This window comes from Phyllostomus hastatus, unplaced genomic scaffold, assembly GCF_019186645.2.
Source record: "Phyllostomus hastatus isolate PE091 unplaced genomic scaffold, TTU_PhHast_1.1 phas_contig_57, whole genome shotgun sequence".
Lineage (NCBI taxonomy): Eukaryota > Metazoa > Chordata > Mammalia > Chiroptera > Phyllostomidae > Phyllostomus > Phyllostomus hastatus.
This window is the reverse complement of record NW_025333912.1, coordinates 3,210,120-3,235,654: the sequence shown is the minus strand read 5'-3', so window position 1 is coordinate 3,235,654 and position 25,535 is coordinate 3,210,120. Positions and strand designations below refer to the sequence as shown.

At 36.7% G+C, this 25,535-nt stretch overlaps 1 protein-coding gene across 7 annotated transcripts in view; it reads left to right on the top strand.

Annotated features, from left to right (window-relative positions):
- The first annotated feature begins 3,888 nt into the window (after window positions 1-3,888).
- Window positions 3,889-25,535, top strand: part of ORC2 (origin recognition complex subunit 2) — a 39,785-nt gene continuing 18,138 nt past the window's right edge. For 2 of the 7 annotated variants that reach the window (XM_045847674.1, XM_045847668.1), the window contains exons 1-11: window positions 3,889-4,136; window positions 7,067-7,115; window positions 8,014-8,120; window positions 8,773-8,916; window positions 12,810-12,899; window positions 15,083-15,175; window positions 15,847-15,878; window positions 19,079-19,139; window positions 21,352-21,539; window positions 22,532-22,627; window positions 25,352-25,461. In XM_045847674.1, coding sequence (XP_045703630.1) covers window positions 8,024-8,120; window positions 8,773-8,916; window positions 12,810-12,899; window positions 15,083-15,175; window positions 15,847-15,878; window positions 19,079-19,139; window positions 21,352-21,539; window positions 22,532-22,627; window positions 25,352-25,461 — 911 coding nt within the window. In that variant the 5' untranslated portion in view covers window positions 3,889-4,136; window positions 7,067-7,115; window positions 8,014-8,023. Of the gene's footprint in view, window positions 4,142-5,160; window positions 5,244-7,066; window positions 7,116-8,013; window positions 8,121-8,282; window positions 8,343-8,772; window positions 8,917-12,809; window positions 12,900-15,082; window positions 15,176-15,846; window positions 15,879-19,078; window positions 19,140-21,351; window positions 21,540-22,531; window positions 22,628-25,351; window positions 25,462-25,535 lie in introns of those variants that run through there. The other 5 variants (XM_045847669.1, XM_045847671.1, XM_045847672.1 and 2 more) reach the window with 5 other exon arrangements.

Sequence of the window (25,535 nt, the reverse complement as noted above, 5' to 3'; positions counted from 1 at the left end):
GGACTGCCCACTCTGCCAGCTGCCACCTCGCCCAGTCTGAGAGCTGGTGCCTCCAGGTCCTCCAGGCCCCACCTTGCTGCAAGTCCTCTCTGCCTCAGCTGCCTGTCTCCACCCCTCCTACTAGTCTGAATAAATATTTCTTCTTTAACTTCTTGGTTGTCAGACTTCCATACAGTTCGATTTTCTGGCAGTTCTGGTTGTTTTCTGTTTTTAAGTTTGTTGTTGTCCTTTTGGTTGTGGGAGAAGGCAAAGTGCATCTAGCTATGCTTCCATCTTAGCCGGGAGTCTCAGTCCTATCTCTGAGATTTTAAAAATTACCATTTGGAATACATTCTCTTCTGGGTTCCACACATCCTGTTTGCTCCTTTTTTATTTGTTTTGTCTCTTTCAGACTTAAGTATTCAAAAGTTGGTGATGCTAAAATTGGTTGGAAGCTCTGCCTGCAGTGGAAAGACTTATCAGTAGTAGGTTTCAGTATGGACCAATAGGTTAACTGGCTTTCTCAGTGGGGGTCTCCCATCTACCTGACTTCTGATTAGCCTGCCTGGAGAGAAAGTGTTTAACAACCAGGGGATATATGACTAATTGCCATTGTTCTAGGAGACAAAAGAGAAGTTTCCTAGTTTTCCACATAATCTGTCCAATCCCATCCCTCCCCAATTACAGTTTGATTTCTCATTCCTACTCTGTTGTGCTGTGTCCAAGTCCTCTGTAGTTCATCTTGTAATTTCCTGGCCCCATGCTAAGTAGGACAGGGGATGTGAGAACTAATTGTTCCTTGTTTCTGATTTTAACCTACCCTCCATTTCTCAGCCCTCTTCTAAATTTCCTGTAGACTAATTCCTAAGACCACCTGAACTTCTGTGACAGAAATAGGCTTCCTATTTGCATCCTCCTTTGCAGACCCAGGTTTTAGCTCATTCAGTTTTGCCTAATCACTATACATCTTCCAAAATTTTGTTAATTTATTTCTCTTCTTTTCCTGTTCTTTAAAAACTTTTTTAAAAAGATTTTATTTATTTTTAGAGAGATGGGAAGGGAGGGATAATGAAAGGGAGAGAAACATCCATGTGTGAGAGATCACACTGATTGGTTGCTTCTCACACACCCCTAAATGGGAAACCGGGCCCACAACCCAGGCATATGCCCTGACTGGGAATCGAACTGGTAACCTTTAGGTTCACAGGCTAGCACTCAATCCACTGGGCCACACCAGCCAGGGCCTGTTATATTAATTGTGTGTTGTTTATACTTTGTTAAAAACAAACAACAGACCCGAATGGAGTCACCTGTGCTAACTTACATCAAGACTTAATACCCAACCTAACTACAGTGTCAGCTACTCCCAGGAGTAGTATTTTAAACGAATCAACCTGGAATTTCCTGGTGAGCACTAGTGAGATAATCTGCTTGATAAGAATCCTGCCCCGCCCACCCGCCCCCAGCCTGGTGGGAAGTGTCAACTGGCCTGAAATAATGGACTCCTTTAACTTCCTTGTCCCACCATCTTTCTGCCTGTAAAAACCTTCCATTTTGTGTAACTCCTTAGGGTAACTTACTGTTTGTTAGATGGGATGCTGCCAGATTCATGAATCATTCAATAAAGCCAATTAGATTGTTAAACTTATTCAGTTGAGTCTTTGTTTTTCAACAACTTAATTTTTTTTTGTTATTTTAGTTGCATTTCAAGTGTTCAATTCACCATGTTTAATCAGATTATATTAGAGTCTTTTAAAGCCAGGCCCTAAATTTCAAACCTGAAACCAGAAAAGCTGGTGTTTGTGCTTCCTGTCACTACCAGAACCAATAAGCAGAAATAGGGATTAAATCTTTATGGGTGCTTTATTCAGATGGTCAGTGATCTGAGAGGATGGTGGGTTATGTACCCTAACAGACTGTCTTAAACCAATGGTTTAAACCATTTTTAAACCAATCTTTTTTATAAGGAAAAGTGTAGGTAAGGAGTTTGGAATTCAGCGAGAAAGTTATCCAGGCTACCATCATTTCAGTTTCTCAACTGGATGTCCTGAACAGCTTCCAAAATGGTCGTACCTCCATCTCTCCTGTCCCTCTGCTCCCACTCTTACCCCCTTTATCTAGTAATCTTTCAGTACAAATCTGACTAGTAATTTTTCAGTACAAACTAGCCCTTCATAACAACAGACCAAAACTTGGCACTTGCTTCTTGGTACTTTATGCACTTGCTGTATTGATTTGGGCCTTCTACTGGAAAATTTTATTCCTTTTGTTTTCCTGGCTCAAATCTATTCAACTCTCAGGTTTAGTTTAAATATATCTCTTTCTCCAAGGAAAGTATGATTTCTTCTATCCTTTAATTAGATATTCCTGCCACACTATAGTCTAATAAAACACTGGACTTACAATATCATAGCATTTTTCTCACTATTGTGTTTTCATTCTCTTCCAATATAGTAGTTACTGTGAGGACAGAAGTTATGTTGGCTCACTTAATAGTGCACCTTTATTATTTGGTAGGTTTTGAACTCAAAAAGAGTCTGGTGGTGGCTTTGGCTAGAAATAATGAAGATTTATTCAAGGGTTTTATGGTTTGCAAACCATAAGCACAACTAGGTCATACCCAGAGTCATCCACAGAAAAAAGAAAAGCTGAGTTCTTACAGTGAAAAGTACATTTGAGAAGAATCGGTCCGGCATTTAGTCTCTGGACAGGTCCAAGAGATAATCCTCCAGATCAGAGGTCCCCAAACTTTTTGGCACCAGGGACTGGTCTTTCCACGGAAGCGGCGGTGGGGGTGGGTGGCAGGAGCGACAGGTGGTGGAGCTCAGGCGGGGGCAGGGTGGACAAGGAGAGGGGCATGGCGAGGAGGCAGAGCTCTGGCGAGCTTCCCTCCTGCCCGGTTCCTAACAAGCCACTGACTGGTACTGGTCCGTGGCCGGGGCAGAGGAAGTGGGGGTGGTGGACGAGGGTGGCTGGGGACCCCTGCTCTAGATGACTAGTGGTCTGGATAATGGCTGTCAAGTGGCCTAAACATGGGAACATTCTTTCCTTAGTCCAGGGCGTAATCAGAGGGTTACATGAAGGTTTGATGTATATCCAGACATTGACACAAGACTGAAAAGTTCAAAAGTTTAAGTACCCAGGCTAGTTAAATAAAAATGGAACTGTTTCCTCATACCCCCACCTACTTGATTTTAGTAATTCAGAGGCTTGGCTATAGTGACTCTGACTCTTTTATTTCTACACGCTATTCTTCACAGGGAACTCTGCAGTTTGTCTTGAATGAATGACTGAATCCAAATGAATGACCATTCTGTTAGTTGGTAATACTGTGTCCCAGCAGGTTCATTCCTTTCTTCCTCATTACCTCCTTCCATGCCTGATCCTTGTTTTCCCTGTCTCTTCATTCCATTAGCAGTCTCATCCTAACTCCATATTGAGTGTCGGGGCTCTAATTCTCTTCTTTACAGAGAGGACTTTCTCCCCTCCTCCTAACCCCTAACCTTTGAGATACACGGGATCCTACATTTCACGCCAAAGAAAGTAAAGTTTAAAAAAACGCAAATTCATCCCCATTATATTTTTTCCTCAAAAGAAGGTATGTAGAGAAACTAATGAACACTTTTAAGATTCCCTCAAGACAGAGAAACCGCTCAGCGTACTATACCTCCGCAATCTTCCTGGGATCTAACCAACACTTCCTTCTTCCTTCCCCGGAAACGGAAAGAGGAAAGGCCCCAAATCTAGCGTCTCAGGATTAGCTTTCCTCAGGTTTCTTGGCGGGCAGGGCGGCCCGCAGGCCTGCGCCGGGTGGCCAGCAGAGCCTTCGCTCTCGGCCTACGCCGCTTCCTATTGGTTTTCCGGGGCTCCGCCCACTGAGCAGGGCGGGAGATTCGGTGTGTACCAGCAGGCGTCCCATCCCCCGCTAGCCGCGCTGCAGTGTGTTTCCGTGCAACCCTGAGACCTGGGTTCTGCACCTCTTGCGAGATTTTGGCCTTCCCCATCGGGCCGAAGCCGCCTTCCCTCCGCGACCACTCAGCAGGGTAGCATCGGGCAGGCAGGAGGCAGCAGGAGCCGCGCCTGGGGGGCACCTAGCTGTGCGCGGAGTGGCGCGCGTGCAGCTTGCCTCCCTTTCCTGCTTATCTCCAGCCTGTGAGGTGAGGTGCGTCCAGCCCAGCGATCGAGCAGGGGTGACCGTGTCCCGGGCTTCCCCTTGGCACTCGGGGAAGGGTCGCTGTGTCTCCCCTTTTCCTTCCCTGGGCTGTCCCCCCCTAGCCCTGTGGTCCCGAGGATCCCTGGCGGGTGGAGCGCAGACAACTAGTGGTCAATGGTGCGAGGCCCAGACTGAAGTCCGTAAATACTTTGGGTGACAGGCTCCCTTTAGAAAGACAACTTTGGTCGGTCTGTCCATCAGTGGTAGGCCTTCTGTGCAAAGGATGCCTGTTAACAACATGCCTGCTTCCCGACGTAAGGAATCTTGTGATTGCAAAGAGAGAACTGCGAATATCTGAAACGGGGCCCAGGGAAGTAAAAAGTGCCCTGGGGGAGAAGCAGGTACGACGAGCGCTGCGGAGGAAGCGATTTCGTCCCAGAACTACCACTGGAGCGAAACCCTTTGATGTCATCCCAACCTGGAAGCCCCGCAGGAACCTTAATTGAGCAGTCGCTGGGGACAACGCTTGGTTGTAAAGTGTCAATAAGTCGGGCTCTTTTGCTAGAGCTTTTTAAACTAAAAGGATGTTGATGGATCACTTGTCATTTTACAACTGAAATCCTAATGGAACCATCACGGCTTTCCCTAGTTAAATTACAATGTGAAGAAAGAGCGTGGCCCTACAGCTTTGTGTCATGGACCACTTTTATTCAGTGTTTATTCAGCCCTTTTTCTGTCAGATGGGATGTAGAGAACTACAAGAGAGCTGCATGGTTAAGTCGAAGTTAAAAGTAAAAATACCCATAATACGGAACATTTAATTAGCATTTTCATGTGCCAAGCACATGGTCTCATTTCATAATCACAACTTTCTGCAAAGCCGCAGTCACACAGTTATTAGTGTGGAGTTAACATCAGAACCAAAGTTTATCTGACATTAAAATTGGTGCTTAGGTACTAACCTATACCCCCTTTTATAAAAGGATTGTGTTTTTTAAATTTGCAGCCAATGCTTTATTTGCTTTCAGGGGCGAGTGTTGCTGTTTTAACACTCACTTGGTGCTGCTATATTACCTTGTTAACTCCTTGAAAGGAGTCCACTTAAAAAAAAGTAAGTGCTTAAGACAGTGCCTTTTATTGTGATTTGTTGGGTAGAGAGTTTTTTTGTTTTGTTTTGTTTTGTTTTCAGAAATTCTTGAAGAAAAAGCAAGGAAAGGTTTCTTTCAAAGTCTTTGTAGAAATTTCTTCATTTTGATGATTCGATCCTATATAATAGATAATTTAAAAATCTAGAAAGGGGCCCTGGTCCTTGTGGCTCTCTAGGTTGGGGAGTCATCCTGTAAATCAGAAGGTTGTGGGTTGGCTTCCAGTCAGGGCACATTCGGTTTTGTCCTGGGGGGAGCCCCCGCCCCCGCCCCCCGCCCGTACTGGAGGTCTCTGCTCCTGACATCTAGGAGCCTAGGAGAGGCAGCCTATTGACGTCTCTCTTAAGAAAACAAACAAAAAACTAGAAAAGGAAATAAGACCAAGTTAGGCTACCTCTGTCCAGACAATTCTTAAGTAAAATGTCATAGGGAAATTGCCTAGGAAAATATTCATTGTCTGGAATATTTGTTTTTAAATTTTACTTGAAAATCTTTTTTTCCCTCCTGATGGAACTACTAAACTTTTGCTAATGAGAATTAATGTACTGGAAATTGACTTTCCTCCATTTTCACTTTGAAAATGCTAGGAAGCTTAAAGCTAAAATTCTTTTTTTTCTAATTTTTACTAATAAATATATTCTGTTTTACAACATAACAGTTTGCCACTGATGAAAATGACAGATATAATACAAGAGTTAATGGGAAGCATTGAAATAGACAAAAAGCCAAAATTCTTTGTATGATTTTATTTTCTGCTTTGCTTTATCTTTTCCCTGATCCAGAACTCCCTATTAGTATTATAGTTTATCATTATTTTATTGCATTTGCTTATTATCACTGCTTCAAATCCTTTATAGAACACAGCAGTATACAGTTTTAAATAATGTACACTATGCTGAATCTGACCATGCTTTTAAAAGTATGCTTGGTAGAACTAGTGATGTTTGACATAATGAACTGGAAACCTAAAGGAGCTCTAGATGTCTTTGGATATTTGTACTGTCCTATGGGAAAGTGATTAAACATATTGTGAATAGTTTTCAGATGTCAAAACAGGCATTTAGGATAACAGATTTTATTTAATGGCAGAAGTGCATGGTTGAACTGAATAATTGGAGAGTTTGTAATTAGGCAAACTTGAGTTTTAGCCCTAATACACTTTCTAATTGTGTGAATTTGAATAATTTAATATTTAACTCAGTTTACTTATCTATAAATAGGGGAAATTATATATATTTTACCTCAGTGAATCTGAGGATTTAATGATCTGGTATACATAAAAATGCCTGAAACAGAACCTGACAAATAGCCCCTCAAAAAGACTTTATTTTATACAAATGTCATGTAGATGTAGTATCCCTTTTCTCTATATACCTGTATTCCCATAAATAAGCACTATTGTGACTACAAAGATAACCCAAAAGGATATATTTTACTGGCAATGGTCATGTTAATTATAAATGAAGTATTGTCATTATATACAAATAGAATCATTGTGAAGATTAAATGAGAATACATATAGAATATTCAGAACTATGTCTAGCATATAGTAAGTACTCATATTTTGGCTTCCTCCCTCTATTCTCTCCCCAATCCAGATCTCAGTTTCTAAAGTTTCCTGGCTAAAATGGTACTGGTTATTTTACCCTTTACTGTAAATAATAACTACCATAACAACTTCAGCTTTGTAAGAATCAATTTATCGATTCATTTTGTTTGTTAAAACTCATGACCTTTGGTTGCTTTGGTTTTCCTATTAGCTGATGCTGAGTTCTTTTTTCAATTACAGGTGGCTCTACCCGAATTTTTGAACTGCAGAATATGCAGTGCCTTTAAAGGTAAATGAAAACTAAGACAAGTCATTTTAAGTGCTAGTTACAACATTAAGTAAGTTATCTGCATGCAGATAGCTGACTCATGAGGGGCACAGTTAGTAGTTCCTCTTGTCAGGAGAAAAGGCAAAAATAGGATTAATAAGAGAAATCATCTTTGGGGGTAAAATGACTAGCTGGCAGCTAGTTAGAATCATCATTAATTTCAGGCTATTTGTATTATAAGTTATGAAGCTAAATTTTGTCAGAGTGGCTAGAGCTGATTAATCTTTTGCCTGCCAAACTCATGCTTGTTTAGTGAAGAACTGACTATAAAGTATTGAAAAGATTTATGCTTACTATTTAATTGCCAAGATACCAAGAAAGCCATATTCATATTTTTAAAGTTGTTTGGTGAGCATGCAGTAATACTAAAGGGAGGTACTTGAGGATTATTTGATCTAGGCTTGGTATACCAGTGAAGTACACAGACTTCTCCAGATGGACTATATCTTTCTAGTGAGCAGAAATTAAAATCCACCAAACCATATTCTTTGTTTGGTTGTACCTTTTCTAAATTCTCATGTATTAACCATTCCCTTTCTGGTAATGTTGTTCTGTAGATTGGTTAGAGCTTTCTGTATAGGCAGAATTATTTTCTTGTCAGTACCATAGGGAATTTTAGTCGCCTTGATTGGATTTGGCTTTTTTCTAATCTGAAACACTCCTTCCTCTTTTTATCAAAAACATTACGTCAATACAATAATGCATAATGTAGTCTTTATAATTAAGAAAACTTTTTTTCTTCAAGAAGACTTTTTAAAATGTTATACATATACATGTATTCATTGTGTGTATGTTTAATTTATTTGGCTGTTGATAGGAATTTTTCATCACTTTTGAGTGCTTTATTCCTTTTGTTTAGGTTAGCAAGGATGAATAAATTGAACTTAAAGGAAGACAAGATGCTGGAGGTTCGGTTCGTGGGAGATGATGATGTTCTTCATCATATTCTTGATAGAGAAGAAGGTAGTAAGTGTTCATACAATCTTTATAATGGTTATGGATTTTTTAAAAAGACTTTATTTGTTTTTAGGGAAAGGAGGGAGAAGAAAGAGGGAAACATTGATTGGTTGCCTCTCATACATGTTCCAATCGGGGACCAAACCTGCAACCCAGGGATGTGTCCTGACCAGGAATTGAACTGGTGACCTTTAGCCTATGTGATGACAACCAATCAACTGAACCACAAAAGTCAGTGCTGGATTATTTCACTTTTTAAAATATCTTAACCTTTTTTGAAAATATAGCAAAGTAGTTGATGTAGTAAGACTCTAAATAAAAACTAATTTTTTGTTCATTCCTTTCAAACTTTATTGAAAATTAAAAATAAGCCTTTTCCAATATGAAATGCTCAATAGTGTTGGTAAATAACTACCCATTGTGATAGAAATGTAGTTATTTTGACCCCTCAAAATACATACTTTCAAGGTTTTTCTATTTTTTTAACTTATATAAGCTGTGGAAGCTTGGATGTGTACTTTAATCAAAGAGAGTACACTGAATTTTGTTCTATCTTTTTGGTAATAACAATGTAAGTAGTGTAATTCATTTACTTATTTAAATGTAATGTTTAGAAAGAATTTATACCTTTCATGTTCTGATTTTTTTGATGTTCTTACAGGAGTTAAATTAAAAAAGGAGCGACCTCAACTTTTGGTCAATACAAAAAAAATAATAAAGAAGCCAGAATATGATTTGGAGGAAGATGGCCAAGAAGGCTTTAAAGATAAGAACTATGTGGCAGTTTTAGGACGAGATGTTCAAGGTACTTGAGGAGGGTGAGGGACTGTATATTTATAAATAGTTAGAATTGCTTTGCAGGATACATAAAAGTAGTCTGTTAACTTAGGCAATGGTGTGCTGTATTATTTTTTCCAGTTTTTCTTTTACTGTAAATATACATAAAAATTTTACCATCTTTAAGAGTACAGTTGAGTTTGTTCACTTGTATTAAATATTGTTGTGCTACCATTACCACCATCCATCTCCAGAACTGTTTTCATGTGGTGTGCTATCCAATAATTTCTCATTAGAAAAGCAGCATTGCTTCAGGTTTTATTCTCTACAATTGAAAAGTTTGGAAGTACTGAGTTTCTACTACAGGTTTGTTCTCTACAGACAACCAGTCCTCTTAATCACTTTTAGAAAGACAGATTGTATAGACTAGAGACTCCAAAGTTATTTTTTAAGATATTTTTACTTTTAGCCAATATGAAATAACTTCATAAAGCCAGTCACTTCACTATTACCATGATCTTCTTTACAGAAAGAGAAGAACATTCCAAGAAATAATGTCATTTTAACCTACCCATGCCAAATTCCTGACAGATTATACTTACAATTCTTTAGGCTTGAAAAACATCGATGTGAAAGAAAAACATCGATCAGTTGCTTCCCACATGTGCCCTGACTGGGGATCAAACTTGCAACCTAGGTATGTGGCCTGACTGAACATGGAACCACAGCCTTTAGGTGCATGGAACAATGTTCAAACCAACTGAGTCACCTGTCCAGGGCAGGCTTGAATTATATTTAATTAGGGCTTAAGGAGCACAGATTTATAATAGGGTGCAAGGAGCACAAGTCTACTGAAGTTGGCTTAAAAAAATAGGGGAGGTCAAGGAACAAAATCAGTATTGTTGGGCTCTAGGAGCATCGGAACTGGTACCAATTAAAAACTGAGACTTTGCTTTTTCATGGGTCTCCTAGTCTCCCTCATGTCTGTGTATCTGTTCTGTTCTCTCTGTGGCCTCTGTTTCCCTCATGTACGTATTTTTTACTCTCTTGTATTTGGCTTATAAATAGCCATTATGACTACTCCTGACTTTTGTTACATCTTAAGTCATTGCTTTTGCTTTTGTTACAAGTGTTAAATGACACGATACAGAAAGTGACCACTGTCCCTTAATAGGCTTAATGGGCAGGTTGGATTCTCTGAAAAGTGTTCCCAAAGGAGAGCTGACATTGTTAAGGCATGTTGTAAGTACAACTTAAGATTCTTGACTACCTACTATGCTAGATCTAGGAATAGATCGAAAGCAGTATTTTTAGAAGTATTTTCTTAAAAATTGTTTTTTATCATCTGTAGTAGAAACTCAGTGCTTCCAACCTTTTTCACCTAATAGCACCAATAGCAAATAATATTTGGAAACATACTAGAACAAATGGAGAATGGCCCAGACCAGGGACAAATGCCCTATGGCTTCTGACCCTTATTCCCACCCAACCTATAGACATCCTCAAAGCCTAATCAGAGCAATACTCAGCTCACCTATAACCCATACCTTTAATTTCTGCAGACTGGTAGGGAAATTTTGCTTTAGACCATTGTTTCTCAACCTCTTTTTTTAAAGAAAAAATGTCATTCTCCAGAGAATGCTTTTAAGTGTTTTCTCCTAATCACCCCCATCCATGAAATTTTAATACTACATATGTGCTGTATATCTCTATGTGCTATGACCTCTGGAGGGCCACAGACTATTATAATATCTAAGATGTTTTTCATACTTCTCCTTGCACCTAGAGCCAGTTTTCATTCCATCAGAAGTAATATTATTCCTGTTGAAAATTCATGCTTTAGAAAACTTGGAATTGTTTAACAATTTGCTGTATATCTTCTCTTTGGTGTGTATCTTCTATCTATATGTACATGCATGTACACATATAAGCTTGTATCAACAGTCTCTCAGTCCAGGAAACGGAGCTGTTCATTTGGCTATGGGCATGTACAGCAGAGGAGCCCATAACTTATAGTTAAATCTTATAGACATGACTCTTCCTGTTTTTTCTTGTTTGCCAAAATGTGTATAGGGGTGGAGAGTGGTGTTTCAGATAAGCTATAAGAAGGAGAGTTTTCTTTCTTTCTTTTTAAAGATTCTATTTATTTATTTAATTTTAGAGAAAGGGGGAAGTGTGGGATAGAGAGAGAGAGAAACATCAATGTGTGAAAGAAACATCCATCAGTTACTTTACATGTACCACTAACCCAGGATCTGGCCCCAGCATAGGCATGTGCCCTGACCAGGAATTAAACTGGGACCTTTTGGTTTGCAGGAACGTCACCCAACTCACTAAGTCATACCAGTCAGGGCAAGGAAACTTTTCTTTTATTATTTTTTCCAGGGAAGGAATGGTGACATCTATCATAGTCTTCTTTAACCTTACTTCAGATACTGAGCAATAAAGCTTCTGTCTTGTCTTTTATTATAAACAGAAAAAAAGTGAGCTTTTAAAAAAATTTTGATTGATTTTACTTATTTTTAAAAACATATAGTTATTATCCATATATAGTTTTTTAAAATATTTTATTTACTTTTAGAAGAGAAGGAAGGAAGAAAGAGAGGGAGAGAAACATCAATGTGCAATACTGTATTTTTTCATGTGTAATGCACACTCTATTGCCCACATTTTTGAGGGAAAAATAAGGATGCATGTTATACATGGGTAGTACCTAAGAAATACCTTATATCTATTCTTATGTTTTGTAATTATTTGTTACATAAAATATGTTCAACAATAAATGCTAAAATTCCTTTATAACATAAAAAACAAGTATCTAAATATAAATACATAAATAATTTAATTAAAAAATTAAAATGAAAGTTTGTTTTCTTGAAAGTTTGGGCAAAAAAAGCAGGTGTGCATTATACACAAGAGCACATTATACATGGCAAAATATGGTACATTGACTGGTTGCCTCTCGCACACCCCCAAATGGGGACCACAATCCAGGCCTGTGCCCTGACTGGGAATTGACCCAGCAACCTTTGGGTTCAGAGCTGGCACTCAAGTTTTGTATGTACATAAATACATATAATGTAAAGCCCTCTTGTCCAGTGTGATTAGAACCATTGTTAGTTGGTCAGTCAATCAAAATGTCAGAATCAGGAAATCATAAAAATAATTTATTTCCAAAAGAAATTAGTGCAGAGGGCATTGTTTTACATTTTTGCAAATCTCTTCAATGTCTTAGTAGAAGACAGCTGGATTTTCCTATCTGCTTCTTCACATTCCAGTAGCCAACAGGGTGGTGATGTCATCATACACCTTGTAGTCTCTGGAATACCTCACTATACACCCTTGACTGAGAGTCAGAAAGTCAAATTATGTTTGTGTTATTAAGAGAGAGTTTTGGCCTGAAGGACACCTCAGAGACCTTTCAGACCACACTTTGAGAACTGCTGTGCTAAAGAGCAGGCTACTAGCCGTGAGTGTCCAGTACGTTGTAGGTAGCAGCTGGGACTAAAAAGGAAGATTGAGAAATGAAATAACTCAGGGTCTTGAGAGTAAGAGCTTTTACCATGTACCAACTGTGCCTAAATTCAACCTCAATTAGCAATTGTTCTTTGCATCTTTGCTTCAGGAAGGAAATATAACTAATAAAGTCATTTCTGTGCTTCCTCCACAGGGGCAGCTACTATCATGAATTGAATACATAGCCCTCTAGTGTGGAGGGTTTTTGTAGTGGGCTTTTAAAAACAAATTTTATATATGTATATATTTTTGTGTATCTGTGAATAAATTTTTTGTTTTTTAAAATTTATATAAACAGTATCATAGTCTGTTGTGTATTTAAAAATACTTTATGTATAAATATGTATTGATTTTTTTCCGGTTAATTCTGTTTTTTCTAAATGCATATTGTATTTTCTCTTTCAGAATCTTTGAAAAATGGCTCTACTACCGTCAGTGGGAATAAAGTTTATTCTTTTCAGAGTAGAAAGCACCCTGAAAAGATGGCTAAATTAGGTATGTTAATTTTCTGATTTCTGTGATTGTTATTCACCTAAAGAAGGTATCTTTAACCACATTCCCAATTACATTCCCTAGAATGATGAAGGATGTCATTTCATATATTATCAAGCGTACTTAAAGTCAGTAGTTTTTGTTTCTCCATGCTCAGATGTCTTCTGTTTTCAGCTAGGTTAGAAGTTTCTCATAGTAGGAACCCTGTTTTCCTTTTCTGCCCACAGTATCTTATATAGGTTCTTAACAAGTTTTTGTTAAGTAAATGAGTGACTTAAGTCACAAAGGTATGTTCTGAAATTATTGCACAAGAATTTTATACTATATATAGAAAACTATTTATATAAATTGTTGGGAATGGGCTGTTCTAACATTTTCTTACTCAAGTTACTACTTATACCAACTACACATGAATTACTGATTTTCAGAGAGTTAGACTATAATAAATTACATATAACATTAAAATTAAACTAGTAATTCTTTGAAAAAATTCAGATAGCACTATATTTGGATCCTGTGGTATGAGGGGTTATCACTTTTAAAAGCTTTGAGGAAAGAAAATAACATGTGGAAAGTACTTTGAAAATTAAAGTGGTCTATAAGTATTTGAAGGTTTGGGAATACTAAAAGGTCAGGAGCAATAGAATAATAATTACTACCTGGTAAGAAGGCTTATAACCTATAATTATAAAGCACCAACATATATTTCTTTTTTAAACATATTTAATTTATTTATTTTTAGAGAGGAAAGAGTGAGGGAGAAAGAGAGGGAAAGAAACATCAATGTCAGATCAGAGAGAAACACGGTGGGTTGCCTCCTGTACATGCCCCGGCTGGGGGTCAAACCCACAACCTTTTGGTGTACGAGACTATGCTCCAACCAACTGAGCTACCCAGCCAGGGCAACATATATTTCTTAACTGGTATATTTTTAAGCAATCATTCTAGTCAATGATCATGTAACTGTTCAAGGTCAAATGAAAAGCACTCTTGTTAAGTGTCGACACCGAATAGGAACATATAAGAAGTAATTATAAGACCCGTTTCTGAAAACAATATGATTCAGTCAATTGCAAAAAAAAAAATTCAGTTTTTCTGAAAAGTATAATATCAAATACAATCATTAATTTTGAATAATATTGTGTATGCAATAATTTATACTAATTGATATTTCTTAACTACATTAAGAAAATAAAAGTTTTTTGATCTCTAGAAATGACTGAATTCTGTGTAGGATATCTGAGAAACCAGAGAAGAAATACTAATGTAATTATTAGAGGGAGGATCAGATAGACACCAAGACCAAAAAGAAGCAATAGGACAATGAAGCAGGACAAAGAATGTTGGAGAAAGAGGAGAACTAATAGTGAAAAGAGTGGAACCCCAGAGAAGTAATCAAGTAGAAGTTCTCCAAGTAGATCATCAACATGCACAGAACCGAAATGATATGTGTCATACCGTGGGTGCTGCAGGAAACTTAAATGTTGTTGTGTGCATTTCCATCATCATGCCTGAAAGAAAAATAGTCATGGAAAGATAATTTTCATGTTTTAATATAAAACCAAAATGATCCCAGCTAAGATGCTTTGTACTTCAGGTCTTTTTGTTGACGTGAAGTTTTTTTCAATCCTGTGGATTGGCAGCCTTTTGTCTAAAAATGGTATCAATGTATTGTTCAAGTGTAACGAGAAGGCCAAGGCCTGAGTCTAGGCATACCTACAGGTAGATGGTTGGGGAGGGCGAGGGCAGTGAAAGAGATGGAATAACTACCAACAGGAGCCAGGGGACCAGGATAATGTTACTGAACCGAAATAGAACAGTAATGTCAAAGAAACATTTAAAAAGCTCTAGTGAATGATATAGAGAACCAAGGAGGTTAAGAAACAGAGAAGAAGCCAGTGCTTTTGTGGGGACTCTCATGAGTATCTTGGGTCAGTTTCAAGATTGGAGGATAAAACTGTTTAAAATAGGTTAGAAAGAGTTTGAGTCAGTAAGTGGTTTAATTTACGCAAATTCAACTATATTTTCTCCCATTTTTTTAAAAAAAATGAGAGACATAATAGTAGCAGGCAGGTTTTTGGTTTTGTTTTTTTTTTAAGAATTTATGTAAGTGAAATAAGGCTGCTTTTCTTCTTCATCTATTATTGTCCATTAAGAGGTATTTTATATATTTCTTCTGTTTACAGCTTCAGAACTAGCAAAAACACCAAGAAAAAATGTGTCATTGAATTTGAAGAATGATCCTGAAATTATGATAAACATTCCTCAGTGTAGCAAGGGTAAGATTTTACCTCAGTTCTTTGAAGAGGGTTTTCATTATTGCTTCAGGTTATACAATAGTATGTGACTTTTCTTTCCTTGTCATAAGTACATTTTTCTATCTTTTATTTTCTATTCTGCAAATTCATTCAACAAAATGCAGTTAATACCTGAAACTGTGTGCCTTAGTATACCAATATTTAGCTGTCAATAAATATTTGTGCTGGTTATAGTTGTGCAGATTGATAGGGCCAACTAGAAAGAGGCTTAAATTCCTGTTGTCATTTGCTTGAGGTAGCCACATGTTCATGGAAGATCTGCTTTGGCAAGTAATATTTGATATAATGCTTTGGGGGTTTAAAAGTCTTAACAGTTTGTGGAGAATTGTGGAGCATTTGTTTTCGAGTGACCCATTCTAACTAGGTCGAACATGAGCTTTTAAATAAAGAAAAGGGCTCTTTTTTTTTTTTAATGAATGCTACAGGAATGCAGGACATTGCTGTCACTAATGGGAGTAAAATGTGTAATTAATAGTGACAATTCAGCCTGCAGTGGAGATGCAGTTAATTGAGAATTCAATAATATGTGGTGGCTTCTGAGTAGAAACTGCAGCTTTGCTCGTAATAAAACTAAACTGTGACGAAAAGTGAAGTATTCATAGTAAGTAATGGCTTTTCGTTTCATTCTTTAGGGCATTCAACTTCAGATGAAGTTCAGTCGAAGGTAAGCAATTGACTAAAATAAACAAGCAAAAACTTTAGTGTTATAAAGTAAGACATGATGACAAATATCTATTTCATCTTTTAATTTATATAGTGCTTTATAGTTTACAGGTATTTGCCAATTAAATACCTAACTTACAAATGAAGAATCTGAGGTTCAGAGAGGTGGAGTGACTCGTCTAGGTTCACCTAGCTAGGAGGGACAATAGCTGGGAAATGAAGCCAGGTCTTTAGGACCCCACTGTCGTGCCTCTTTTGTGTCAGAACTATCCCTGGATATTTACAGCTTAGTAGACCTGCCCTGGAAGTTTCATGGTTTTGTTTTGTTTTGCTTGCTTTTATATAAAATATTCTGTTGTTTCTTGGGATTGGTCCCAAGGTCCATTAAGTCTATTAGTCTACCCTTTTAGAATTTACGTTTGAAAATTAAGTTGGCTTTGGTAAATTCATACTAGAGTAGATTAAAGGAATTGACAATTTTTATTTTCTCCTCTGTGTTTTTGTGGTTTTATTTTTTTCATTATGCCTTGCCCAGTGGCCCCACCTGAATATGGGCAAGCCCAGATGGGCAAGGACAAATCCATGATGATGAGTATGTGAGTGGCTAGTGTGTCAGGTCTGGGAGGCTATAGATTTAGACGTGCCTGGACTTGTGTACAGGCTAAATTCACACCTTTTATAAGAACGTGGATATTCAGCCCTGGCTGGTATGGCTAACTTAGTTGGAGCATTGGCCTGTAAACTGGAAGGTCTCAGGTTTGATTCCAGTCAGGATATATGCCTAGGTTGCAAGTTGGGTCCTCGTTAGGGGCACTAATGAGATGAAACCAATTGATGTTTCTCTCCCTCTTTCTCGCTGCCTTTCCCTCCTTCTAAAAATCAATAAGCATATGCCTTGGGTGAAAATTGGAAAAAAAAAAAAGAGATTATGAGTGAATATTCAGGGCCATGGTTATGGCCTGTGCAGGAATGTCCTGCTTAGTTAGGCAATCCAGGTGTGTAATTAGACATGCCACAGTCTCCTTTGTCTTTAAAAATGCATCTTTCCTGCACTATATCTTGTGTATATTATCACTACAAAAGAATAAAACTCATTTCCATAATCCAACCAATAATTTAGATATATTAGCAAATTATTTTTTTAAGTTGTGGATCATTAACACATTAGTGGATCATGTCAATTCTCCAAGCGACCATCAGAAAACCTGTTAATAAAATATTACACCTACCACAGTAAGAGACAACATCACTATGACAGAGTCTTAGGGCAGTGTCTTAGATGGGGGAGTTCAGGGGCAAATATGTGTAAGTCTTGAGGAGACCTGGACTCAGGGGGCTTAAGACACATCTATCAAAATGGGGGACTGATCTATATCAGACAAAATTCATGACATGATATTTGAGGATTGGTGGACACAGGGAGGAGGAAGTCTTGAACTAGGTCTTGAGAAGTAAACTACTCTTTGACAGACAAAGTCTTTACCCTGGTGAGTAATCTGTTGTCCTGATGGGAGAACAGGTTGCCCAAATGAACAAACTGTTAGGAAACAGTTATTTTGACGCAGGTATTCTCAGACTTGATAATTAAAGTATGTGGATGGAGACTGCCTCAACTCTTGATCTTAAAATTAATTTAGTAGGACATGATGTGCAGTTTAAAAAATGAAATAGAATAACAGAAATTTTCTATTTTGTAAGTATTATAATTATCTTAGTTAAATATACACATATGTACCGGATCAACATAGCAAAAAAATTTTTTTTTGAGGATGTAGATCACAAAGGTTTTTTTTTTTTTTTTAAGATTTTATCTATTTATTTTTAGGGAGAGAGGAAGGGAGGGAGAGAAAGGGAGAGAAACATCAATCAGCCGCTTCTCGCATGCCCCCAACCGGGGGACCTGGCCTGAAACCCAGGCATGTGCCCTGACTGTAAATCAAACCAGGGACCTTTCAGTTTGCAGGATGATGCCTTCACAGTGAGGGTATAGATCAAAAAAAGTTGAAATGTACTATACTTCATAAATCCATTGGAACAAACTCACTTACTGTAGTACTACTATTATTATTATTATTATTAATGTTTATTTATGGATTTTTTAGAGAAAGGGGGAAAGAGAGAAACATTGATTTGTTCCTAACCTTATTTATACATTCCTTAACCTGTTATAACCTTATTTATGCTTGATTCTTGTATGTGCCCTGACCGGGGATTGAGCCTGCAACCTTGGCGTATTGGGACAATGCTCTAAGCAACTGAGCTACTCGGCCAGGGCTATAGTACATTATTGATATCCCAAATAAAAATTTATTAACATTTGTAACTAGCACCAACAACCTATCACAAAACAGAAGACTTAAATTTTTTTTTTAAGATTTTATTTATTTTTAGAGAGGGAAGGGAGGGAGAGAGAGAGAGAAACATCAATGTGCCGTTGCTGGGGGTCATGGCCTGCAACCCAGGCATGTACCCTGACTGGGAATTGAACCTGTGACACTAGAAGACTTACATTTTTTGTCATATTTTTATCTTGACCCAAAACAAAGGTACTTTATCTTTTTATCAGTACCATTAAAAATTAACATGTAAACAACAGTGGGCATTTGAATGGGTTAGTATTGTAATGGTGTTAAAATGTTAAATTCTCTGAAAAAAAATACTTTATACTTTTGTAAAGTGCTTAAAAATTTAAAAATACAAAAGCAAAAAGTATGAATCTCTGCTTTTTTCCTCACAGAATGTCATGCTTTAACACCAGTAAATTTCCACCATATTAAAAGGCCCATTGCCATATGCACAGGAGTGCCCATTTCCTTGTGTATTCATCAGTAGTGGACATTAATACATTTTTAAAAATAGTCTGCTAATCTAGTGGGTGAAAAGTGATTTAAAACACTAATATACTTATGTTTTTTCTTTACGTAACAATAAAAGTACATATATACTTTACAGATGTCTGGAATACAATTTACAGAATCACTCTAGCAATCCTTTGGAGTTTGTTATATCATTTTTGGGTTTTTTTTCCCCAACCAGTGTGTTTGTCATTGTCTTCTAGTTCTGGGAAGTATTTCTAATGTGGCCTATTGAAAACAAAATATTTTTCTTCTTTTCTAGCCTCTTTCATTCAGATCTATCATTAATTTCCATGTCATCATTATTTTTTGACCAAACTATATTGCTTTTTTTATGTTTAAACAGGACAGCGATAAAAGTGAATTTCTGTCAACAGCACCTCGTGTTCTAAGGAAAAGATTACTAGGTATGTATTTCTTTTTACACTGAGTTTTTATAAAAAGAGGCATCTAAAAAAGGGCAGTGATGGTTAAGTATACAGGTTCTAGTCTTAGACTGCTTGCTTTTTATCTTTGGCCAGTCATTTATTAGACGCTTCTTTATTCCTCAGTTTTTTAATTTGCAAAATAGATAGAATAATGGTACCAGCCCCAGAGTTGTTTTGAAATTACTTGAAATAAAGGATGTTCAAAGTGCTTAGTGTAGTGCTTGACTTTGATATGTGCTTAACAGGTGTTAGCTATTATTACCTTTTAATCTTATAACTACTGATTTCTATTTTCATGAAAGGCAAGATATGTTCATATTCCCAATTAAACTGTAGATTCCTTAAGGGCAAGGACTATATCTTATATTTTTTACTCCAACACTTAGCATTGTATCTTTCACACTATAGTCAGTGGGTATTGAGTTTAGTTAAAATGTTTCTCTAATAAAATAACAAGACTTAGTTTGTTTTGGAAGTATTTCTGTTAATTTATTTAGAAATTTTATAGTGAAATAGTGTTAAATAGTCATAGTTGTATGGAATGCTTTACCCAGCCAAGTAAACAGACATGGGTCCTACCTTCTGGAAAATTAAAGGTGGTTTTTGATTTTTAAATATTTAACTTTGAGGTAAATGATTTATTTACCTTTATATTTCAGAAAGATGTCAGCTTCCTCCTTGGGGTTTACTTCTTGACAATAATATTAACTAATGTCAAATTCATGCTGTACCCCTTTCTTCTCAAAGTATAGATTTCATAGAGCTACTATTACTATTGTATTTTTAATCAACATAAAAATGGCAGTACTAAGTGACTGGATATCTGAGGCAATAAAAGATGATATGTGCAACTGTGATTGTTATTATTTTGTGTCAAATATATCTCAGGTCTTATGTTTTCTCCTTACCCCACATAAGAATCCTTTTTAGAGAAAAGATGAATTTCCTCTTCTATCTCAGTCATCAGCACCGAATCCATATACTTACATGTATGGTGTGGATCTGCTATAGATGAAGCAGAGACATTTTCTGGTAGCTCCTACCACTTCTAACCCATGTGTCTACCATGGGCAGCAGCAATCTTTGCAGATCTGAATCTGCTCAGCTGTATATGCCCACAGAGTCAAGCCTTTATCCCCCTCTTTTAATATCTGTATTTGTTATATGCTGACTCTGGACATTATGAAATATATCTATTGTTCAAAATAAATATACTGATTTGGTTAAAGTTATTCATATTTTTGAAAACTATTTATAATAGTTTTATACTTTGTTGAATGTAAAACTTGTTTTCCTGACTTTATGAGTGTAAAACTAGCTTTATTTGGGGGAAGAGGGGACTTCTATAGTTTATTTTAAAATGTTATTGTATCAATTCTGGAATAGAGTATACCTGTGTATCAGTAGTACTTATAATGGTAACTACCATGTATTGGGTGTGGTATCACTTAAGATGACATTTTCAGTAGGCAGCTTAAACCATAGACATTTAATTATTTCACATCATAAGAAGCCTAGGGATATAGAGTTCCATCATGTAGTGACTCAACAGTGTCATGAAGGACCCAAGTTCTTCCTATCTTTTTGCTTTGTCACCAGCATTTTTCATTGTTAGGTTTGATACTTCATATTGCAGAATGGCTTCCTTAGTTTTAAGCTATTGATATAAACGAGGGGCTTTCCTTCTTTAAGCAAGGTGAGTCTTTCTCAGAGGCTTGCAGCAAATTTCCTCTCAAGTTTCATTGGTCAAAGGGTTACATAGCCAACCCTAGCTGCAAAGAAGTCTGAGAAAGCAAGTATCTGACAAAGGAAAGGACCATGATTATTTATCCCTTCGGGTGGAACACATTGCCACATTTTGCGAAAGTGGAGTTCTACTAGCAAGGAAGAAGGAAAGAGGTATTGGGTATGATTGACAGTTTCTGTGTGCCAGGAATTGGTAGTAGTTCTACATACACTTTACTGTAATCTTCACAACAGTCTATTAAATTAGGCACTATTAGCCTCATTTGATAATTGAGGAAACCAGTGCTCTGAAAACTTATGTAACTAGCTCTGGTGAAATTGTCAGCAAGGAATGATAAAACCAGAAGTCAAATGCCCTTACTTCAAAGCCCACGTTCTTTTTATTACCTCATAATGCCTCTTGTGTCAAACTGTCAAATTTTCCCAATTGTTTTTCCCACCACAGTCCCAAGGTCTCATTCTGAGAGTGAAAGTGAATATTCTGCTTCCAACTCGGAGGATGATGAAGGGGTTGCACAAGATGAAGAGGACACTAATACAGTTATGTTGAGCTCAAAGATTCAAGCTCAGAATAGAGTTTCAGCTCCTGTTTGCAAAGAAACACCTTCTAAGAAAATGAAAAGAGATGAAACAGTAAGTGAAGAGAGAGACTTAAACCTTCAAGAAAAATTGTGTAGTATCTCAAAGATATGGTACCCTAAGAGAAGAGATCCAAATGGGGAAATCAGCATAATTGTTTTTCTTCATTTTTCTATATTTTGTCAGCCTCTCACATTAATTCCCATATATGTTATTTTCTGGACTTTCTGTCTTGGCCATCTGTTTATGTAATAATACTATAATATATGCTGAAGGTGATATTTCAATTCAGTGTGTAAAAATGAGATTCTAATATAAAAATACATTGACTGGATAATTGGGGGCAAGACTTCTCAGTGTATACCTTCTTATGTAGTTTTATTTTTGTAACGTTGATGTATTCAAGTCATAAATAATGTGGCAATGGATCCATACAACTCATGCTGAGTTGTGTGGAAGAACACCTTAGACACTATGACTGGAGAAAAGGCTAATTATCCTGGCATTCTGTGAAAAGATTCAGAGCAGTCTGGGAAGCATGCTACTTGAATGGCTTCTCATCCCTTCCGAACTACTGTGGAGGTTATCCCTGCCCTGCATCAGTGGAACAAGTGTAAGCCATTTTATTGGATTAATAGTAAGCAAGTCTTTTTTTTTTTACCTTGCTGTTGATATCCTCCTCATTTTCACAGTACTTCAACTGTACTAATATTAAAAGATTTGCTCAGACTGTGAGGCAAGATAAAGGTTCTGATACATAAAGTCCCCCTGTTTTAAGTCTAAATGGAAATTATATGTTGAGACTTGGGGATTATTTTGGAGAATAGACTATTCAATCTAGTCATTTCTCTAACTTTTATGATCTTAAGAGTTACTCAGTTTTCTCACTACAATAAAATCCACTTAGTCCAAAATCTGTTATTGCTTTAAATAGAAAGTAGTGACTGACCCCAAAAGAAGCATTACACATATTTTCCACTAATACTACTGTCTAGTTTTGATATGAAAGAAATATCTGAAACTAAGAACTGACTTTGTATTTTCAGACTGACTTAGAAGAATATTTTGAAGCGCACAGCAGTTCCAAAGTTTTAACCTCTGATAGAACACTACAGAAACTAAAGAGAACTAAACTGGATCAGGTAGGTTGCAAGGAATGTTACTTCTTCAATTTTTCTTATTGTAAGCTGAAAATTATACTATATAAGTACCAAATTTAAAGAGTAAGTGCACATAAGCAGAATTATTGTCCTGATCAAATGAAACACAAATTAATGTGACATAACTTGCATATTTTATTATATTAATACTGAATGACTCACTGGATTAGAAATCTATTTGGCATACTATAATTATATACTTTTTCCCCTTTATTATTTCTTCAGGATCTATAATAATCATTAGGGTCATAGTTTATTTGATATCCATGTACCATTAATCCCTGTTATTCATTTAACCCACATATTTATTGAACCTCACACTAATCATAAAATAAGTGATCTGACTCTCAGTTACAAACCTAGCAAAAAGCAAGAAGGTATTTTGCTTCTTGCTATTATGGAAACCATGCTCAATGCAGTAATGTGACAAGTTACTATATACTAATGGTTCCATTTTCTCATTTTATTGGAAATACCATATTGTGACAATTGTTGAGGTTTTGACTGATACCTCTTCAACAGAGAAAAAATCTTTCAAAGTGGTGTTGATAATCTAAGAATAAAGAAATTATTATTGGCTCAAAGAGTATTAAGATTTATTATTCTCTGCAAGCTAGATTGTAGTGTAATTTTCTAAGGTATAAAGAGATTTGACAAGAGTTTTCAATCTATAGAAAAGTCTCTGTGACTTGGATGACATGGTGCTGTGCAGTTGGTTTTGTTTTGCCATCTGGCCTGTTGGTATGGAGACTTAGATCAGGGAGTAGCTGAAGCCAAATGGTATCAAGGAAGTGACTGCACTAACATCTGTTTAGTGCATATATTTTTATACAGGGGTGGGCAAAAGTTGTTCATAATAAATAATACAATAATTAATAATAATACAAGAGTAAGCTGTTTTGCATACTCAGAACTATAAACCTACTTTTGTCCACCCTATGTACAACATAAGTAATATAGGAGAAGGATAAATAGGTCTAGGGTCAGAGGAGGGCTACATGGGACCTGGAGGCTGAAAGACCTCTAGGAGGGTGAAAGAAACACCTGTTACCAATAGCGAGGAAAGGGAAGGTCTTTAAGTTATTGTGGACATAGCTAAGCAGTGCAATCTCGGTAGCATGTGTCAGTAAGCATTTATTTCTCATGTCTGGTGGGTCAGCTGGGGGTTGGCTAATCTAGCATTTGCTCCATATATTTTTATCTTCCTCCTTGGATTAGCAGGCTAGCTGAGGCATGTTCTTTTCATGATAATGTTAGAGAGGTAAGAGAAGTGGAAAAACATAAGCTTCAGTGTGAAACTGGCTCAGTGTCACTTCTGCCTTATTCTGGTGACCACAGCAAATCACATGGGTGAGATGCAAAGTCAAAGAGCAGAGAACTAGACTCCACTTCTTTAGTGGGAGGGACTGCAAAGTCACATGGCAAAGGGAATGGTTATAGAGAGGGGGAAAGTTTGGAGACCAATAATGTGATTCTCTACAGATACTAAAATTTGAAATGAAAGTTCACAGATGAGATAACATTCCAGAATTCACACTCAAGTGTCAGCTCTGATAATCCATAATAAGTGGAGATTTTAAAAAATATTTTAAGGATTATGATTTTATTTTTTAAAGATTTTATTTATTTTAGAGAGATGGGAAGGAAGGGAGAGAGAGAAGAAGAGAAACTCAATGTATGATTGCCTCTCATGTGCCCGCTGATGGGGACCTGGCTTGCAACCCAGGCATGTGCCCCAACTGGGAATCAAACCGATGACCCTTTGGTTCCCAGGCCGGCACTCAATCCACTGAACCACACCAGCCAGAGCTGGAAATTTTTCAGGGCTCTAAATTTCAGAAGGAATGAGAGAAAATTTTTTTAACTACTTAACAGTTTTTCTTAAAATATCCTGTTTCTCTTTAAGTATATGGTTAAATAAAAACTGTATAGGCCAGAGTGCCTGGAATGTTGATTACAGTTCTAGTCTTCAGTGTTAAAAGAATGTTTTACTTAGAAGGTAGAATCTTGAAAACATGGTAGTGCCTGGGTAAACATGCACTTAAGGCTTTTTGCCAGAGTTTCTATTTCAAAAAATGAGCTGATTCACTAGCATGAATTTCCAAGTTTTGAATGCAGGGCAATATATCTTCCTCAATTTATTTACATTATTGTTTAAAAAGCTATGAGACACTTATCAAAGTTAAAGAATTTGTTAGGAATAGCTTTTGGAACAGGAGCAGTGATAAAAGTTTATTTTACTACTAATAATGGTAAATTATAAAGAAACTTTAATGTTTTCTGAGAATCAATGTTGAACTGTTACCTTAAGCTTTTAGATTGTTTCAGATTCATAGGTTTTTAAAACCCTAGATTTGTTGTCAAAGCTGGGAAGCAGGTTTAATTATCTCTTTATGGTAATGATCTTTTTAGAAATTAAAGCCTTATATTTCAAATTTATAATTATATAAATGGTTCCAGAAAAAATTTTAGCAAATTCTTCACTGCTATCACATGTTTGAACCAAAAAGAATGTTAAAAACTTTAAGAAAACAAATATTTAAATCATATTTGAAACATTATGGGTATTTAGTTGATGCACTCATTACCAAACTAATGGCCTTTTCAAACTCCACCTGTAAGGAAATATTTTTAGTTTGGATTGATTTGATATATGTGGCTTGAAAGTAATTTTCTTCCCTCTCTCTTCCCTTTGTTTTTTTAAAGCAAACTTTGCGTAATTTATTGAGTAAGGTTTCCCCTACCTTTTCTGCTGAACTCAAACAACTAAATCAACAATATGAACAATTATTTCATAAATGGATGTTGCAGTTACAGTAAGTACTGTCATCATTGCAACCCCTTGTAAAATAAAGAATAATATATATGCGTTATTATCAAAGTAATATAA